Source organism: Tupaia chinensis, unplaced genomic scaffold (genome assembly GCF_000334495.1).
Source record: "Tupaia chinensis unplaced genomic scaffold, TupChi_1.0 Scaffold138584_1, whole genome shotgun sequence".
In the NCBI taxonomy this organism is placed as follows: Eukaryota; Metazoa; Chordata; class Mammalia; order Scandentia; family Tupaiidae; genus Tupaia; species Tupaia belangeri.
In genome coordinates, this window is record NW_006198478.1 from 1,054,992 (window position 1) to 1,060,124 (window position 5,133).

At 43.5% G+C, this 5,133-nt stretch overlaps 2 protein-coding genes across 2 annotated transcripts in view; one reads left to right on the forward strand and one right to left on the reverse strand.

The window, feature by feature from the left end:
• Positions 1–840, reverse strand: RNASE3 (ribonuclease A family member 3). Its single transcript, XM_014592787.2, has 2 exons — positions 791–840; positions 1–578 (listed from the first exon to the last, which is right to left on the reverse strand). The coding sequence occupies exon 2, from the start codon at positions 571–573 to the stop codon at positions 100–102; it is 474 nt and encodes a 157-aa protein (XP_014448273.2). The 5' UTR covers positions 574–578; positions 791–840; the 3' UTR covers positions 1–99.
• Positions 841–3,725: 2,885 nt separating this feature from the next.
• The window catches only part of LOC102477390 (ribonuclease 4), a 12,078-nt gene continuing 10,670 nt past the window's right edge, over positions 3,726–5,133 (forward strand). Inside the window, exons 1-2 of the mRNA XM_027765516.1 lie at positions 3,726–3,880; positions 4,771–5,126. Of these exons, the coding sequence (XP_027621317.1) occupies positions 3,793–3,880; positions 4,771–5,126 (444 nt within the window). The 5' untranslated portion in view covers positions 3,726–3,792. The remainder of the gene's footprint in view (positions 3,881–4,770; positions 5,127–5,133) is intronic.

A 5,133-nucleotide genomic window follows, 5' to 3' on the forward strand; every position in this document is an offset into this window, starting at 1 on the left:
CGTGAGGAGGACCGATGCTGGCATCTAGAAGGATGGTGGGACAGGACAACAGCTGGGACAGGCTTGGCACATGAGCATGGCATATGCTGGCTCCGGAGCTTAGAGGACCTTATCCAAGTGAATAGGAACCACCGCATACGTGTTATTGTCCTGTGGAGCTCTGTATTCACATAGAACAATGTATTCCTTCGTTTCCCCTTTCTGTTGATATTTACACTGTTTATACGACCCTGATGATTTCACGAGGTTGCAGAAGGTCATAGGCACTGGTCCTGGGCTTCTGTGACAATACGTACTAGTACTTGAACTGCAATTTACATACTGAGTGCGACAAACATTATTAGCCACATCAGCAAAAGTTGTATGGAGGAAAGTATTTTTGTTTTTGCAAAATAGTGAATATTTGTTAATTGCTTTCATTGCATCGTCGCATCTGCGGTGAGTCATATTTATATGCTGGACTTCAAACCACTGAGCTGGGGTAAACTGGCCGAGTACAGCATGGAATGAGCCTACCATACTCAAGAGGCCCAGCAGAAGACAAAGTTGTGAATCACGGTGTTTTGGAAACATGTTTCCTAAGAAGAGAAGAGAATGAAGTACATCCTGGCCCAGCAATGACTTACTCTTGTGTCTCACTCTGCGGGGCTCTCTGTCGTCATTCTGGGCTCCCATTTCCTTTCTATTCCTATCCCCAAAGTATACCAAGCACCCTGCACTAATTCAGCCACCTCCCTCAGTTGCTGCCCCATGACTGCCCCTCCTGCCCAGCTCCAGGGGTCAGTCTTACCCAGCCTCGGTGCTGTAGCTTCTATGAGAACAGATCCAGCTGGTTGTCCTGGGCTCAGGGATGGCTCGTGCCCCTTCCTTGGGACTGCAGATATAGAGCAGTCCCTGTGGGTGGGGCCAGCAGAACCAGAGGGTTCTGAGTCTTGGCCATGCAGAAACCCATAGATTGCAAATGACCTGTTTGTACAACATTCGATTGCTTAGCTGACCAAGTACCCAAGGACGGGTGGCCCTGGTGCTTCTACTGCAAGGGACCCAGTTCTGTGCAGTGCAGGGTTTTGCTGGTTGGATGTGAAACCATTGGTGAAAAATATATACTAGTTGTAGGATGACCAAAGATTTTGTAACTCTGCTTCACCGGGCACTGACAGACCGTGGACCATAAAGGCAGGTCTTGTACTCAGAAAAAATAGAGGAACCCAGTTTCCCTATACTTTTTGGTAATATCCCTGACTCCCTTTTAGACAAATATTCTCCATCTATCACCACTCTATGCTGGAAACCTGAGCTATGAATTTCTTTATGCTCAAAATCCAATAGGTAATAGTTTATCATGTATATTTGAGGATTTGTTTCTCTTTCATTTCATTCACTTCCTCTTTTTAAATTCTTGTGCTAATTATTGTCTTCATTGTGTAAAACCGCATAAACCAAGAACACCCAGAGGAAAGTCTTTCTGTGCTGCTTTCTACAAAACAGTCTGTTATGAGGTTATCATTCCTCCTCCTCCTCCTCCTCTTCTTCTACAGGGCACATGCATTTACCAGAGAGAAGCAGAGAGAAAAAAGAGAGGGAAAGTGAGAACACCCCCAGACAGGATAATCACGCAGCAATCCTTTCTCCTCTCAGGATTGTGGACACCCGTGTACATGCACCTGGCCTGTTTTGCTAGCTACTGTGTCCAGTACTCAAACCGTGAAGTTGGCCATGTGGATCCAGCCATGTGATTTTGTCTTTAACAGATAAAAAACACTTCTCATGAGTTCTTTGTTGTTTTATTAGCCTTTCCTTCTAGCCCAATTTAGTGGCAAATTTCCTGAGCTGATCCATATCTTCCACTGAGAGCAATGGCCAGAATTATGCCCTAGGTATCATTAAGTCATTTTTTAAATTGCCAGTTGGCACATATATTCATCAAAGGGGTGGAGAAAGAGAGAGGGAGGGAGAGGGAGAGAGAACATCCCATGGGGTGTGGCCACACTGCAATTCTTTTTTCTTCCATTCCTTCATCCTGTCAGGATTTCAGACATGTCTGCACAGGCACCCTGCCTGTGTTTCAAACAGCTGGGGCAGAATTGAAACGACCATCAATTATATGGGATCTGGTTTTCTAAGCAAAGCACTTAACCGGTGTGCCAAGGGGATGCTCGAATTAAGTAATTTTTAAAAAAGTGAACATTGTAAAATATTGTCTCAGAAGAACCTTCTACATTTTTGGTAAAAACCACTGTTGAGTATATTGGTTTTAGGGTGGATCAATGTCTTGTTTGTGTAAGAGTCATGTGCGAAAATATAATGCCCAACACATGCAATTTCTCCATCCCTGGAGTACTCTTGTAATGTTTCTGCTTAATCTGCGGACAGGGAGGGTAAGCCACCAATACTTTCCTGTACGTGCTTTTCCTCATACAGCACCTGTCTATGGGAAGGACAATGAATACTACTTTAAGGATTGTCATAATCACATGGTGTAGTTCAATTTAATTGCAGTGAATGGGGTGAGAGTTAACTTTCTTAAGTTCAAAAGACATTTGCTGTGTTGGGCTCTCTCTGGTCTCTTCGATTCAGTGAAGTGGTCTGATGCCTTCCTTCTTCTTGTTATGGGGCCTCTTTCATATTTCCTTTGAAGGCCATCAGACAAAAGTAAATCTTTTTTTAAAAAGAAATTATTTTATTTAACTTTATTTTAATTTGACCAGAGAGGGGATAGAAAGAGAGAGAGAGAGATGGAAAGTGAGAAATCAAGCCACCAGGTCCGGGACTCAAACTGCAGTCAGCCATGTGGGAGTCCAGCGCCCTTAGCCACACCACCTGCTGGCCCCAAACAAAAATAAATCTTTACCTTCACTAGCAGGTTCCCAACCTTAGCTGATTTTGAAGTTCCGAGAGAATGTATGAGGATGCCTCGAAAAGTTGGCAAAGAAATCCTATTACCTTTAAATTCTACTTTTCCATGAACTTTGGAAGCCCGTTGTATGAACTAATTTCTTCCCTTTCTGTATTGTGCTCCAGACAGCATCTTCCACAATGAAAACACTCATGATTGTAATGGTAAAGATATAAAACAACGTAATCTTAACATGAAAGTGATTAATTTTTTAGATCTAATTTTACTTACAACTGTTTTTTCAAGGGTTATTTATTTGTTTAATTCCATTTGTTATTATTAGTTTTTAATTTGACCGGTGAGAGAGAGAAGCAAGAAAGGAAGCCGCCAGGTCTGGGACTTAAACCGTGGTGGGCCATGTGAGAATCCAGCACCTCCAACCCTCACACCACCTGCCAGCCCCACTTAAAAGTGTTTTTAAGAAATGTTAAAATTAATTGGATTAACACTTCTCAAATGAAGACTCAGTTTGCAAACTGTTTCTCTGTACACGAACATGTGTGAACCAATATACACAAAATCACACATGGACGCCTACACACAAGATATACATAATTAGGGACTGAAAGAGAATGTCAGAATTGAAAGCCATCTTCAGTCCAAATCCTTACTTAGAGTGATTTGCCAAGCTCCAAAAGCAAGCTTGTGATAGACTGCACTGCAACTGCAGGTTTCTGTATAATTGCAGTGATGTCATAGGCACTTTGTGTGATGCTGGTAAACATTTTAAGTGTGAAATAGTACACATGAAATTAGTCCTCCTTGGCAATCTGTTTAAGATCATTCAGCCTGAGAATTTCCCACATGGCATCTGTCCTAAGGTCTGGGAAGAAAATATCCACCATGTCATCTCTACAGGATTAGAGAAAGGAGAGAGACAATGGAAGGTCCTTTTAATGCTAGGAATATGCACCTCTGAAAGGGACATGCTTGTCCATGTGGATGTCATCTGCTCTGTAGAAAATCCTGTCCTGGCATTCCCAGGTATTCAAAGAAAAGTTCAGACTGTTAGACTCAGAGACAGAAGGCTCACACTCATTTATTCAGAAACTCTGAGCACCAGGAGTTGGGAAGTTTCTCAGAGATGGGCTCCACGCAAGAGAGAGTTAGGAATCTTTACTGTGAGGCAGAGAACTATGTGGGGGAAGCATGAACCCCACTCCCTGAGAATTGAAATGTTTACATTAAAAACAAGTGTTTAAAACATATACCTATTTAAATAAGTGAAATTATTTTTCAAGATGTAAGGCATATGGATCTGTCAGGTCCCTTCAAGATGAGCTCCTTGTAAAATAGAAAGGGGTTGACGGTTATACCTGCTTCACCTCCGAGGACTTGTAATGAGATGGGCTGTAAACCATTTAGAGATGAAGGTTTGGTTATCTGGTCTGCTTAGATAAGGGGCAAGAATTACTTCAGAGTTTGGAAATAACCTTGTACAACAAGCCCATAAAGAGGTAAAGGGGGGGGACAGCAGGTGGCATGGTGGTTAAGGTGTTGGACACTCCCACATGGTCAACCATGGTTCGAGTCCCGGACATGGTGGCTTGCTTTCTCTCTCTCTTTCTCTCTGTTTCTCTGTGGTCAACTTAGAATAAATGAATAAATTAAAAAAAATAAAGAGGTAAAGGGGGTGGTAGCCACTTCTTCATTCATTGACAACTCACTCCTCTCCTCTCTTCACTCTTATTCAGATAAAGGTAGGGGTGTGAGGAACAAGGAGGATATTTCCATAAATACACAGAACTGTGTAGAGGAAGAAGGGAAGAATTGACCACATCAAGTGTTTGGTTCAATTCTTAGAAGCAGGTACCTCGGGGCAAAGGGACCATGGCTTCTCTCTGACCCTGTTCTTCGTTGACCTGCTTTCACAGGGGACATGAATCTGATGTGGACCTTCCTCCTCTTCCTCCTGGATCTCGCTGTCTTCACTCCAGCTCGGCCCTTCTCAACGCGACATATAGACAACCCCAGGTCGTGGGTCCCTGGAGGACACCACAGATACTGTGATGTAATGATGAGGCGACGGTGGTTGATCCATAGGGGTAAATGCAAGCAGATCAACACCTTTATTCATGAAGATCTGGCCACCATAGCAGAATTCTGCAGCACTCCATCAGTGCCCTGTACCAGCAGCCCCTCTGTGCACAATTGCCACAACAGTGCTCGTGACGTCAGCGTCACTGACTGCTTTGCCAGTACAGGGACCCGCCCCCCTCACTGCCACTACCCTAAGA

Excerpts from the sequence above, each read along its gene's own strand:
- RNASE3 (XM_014592787.2), bottom strand. The coding sequence starts at position 573 with ATGTTTCCAAAACACCGTGATTCACAACTTTGTCTTCTGCTGGGCCTC.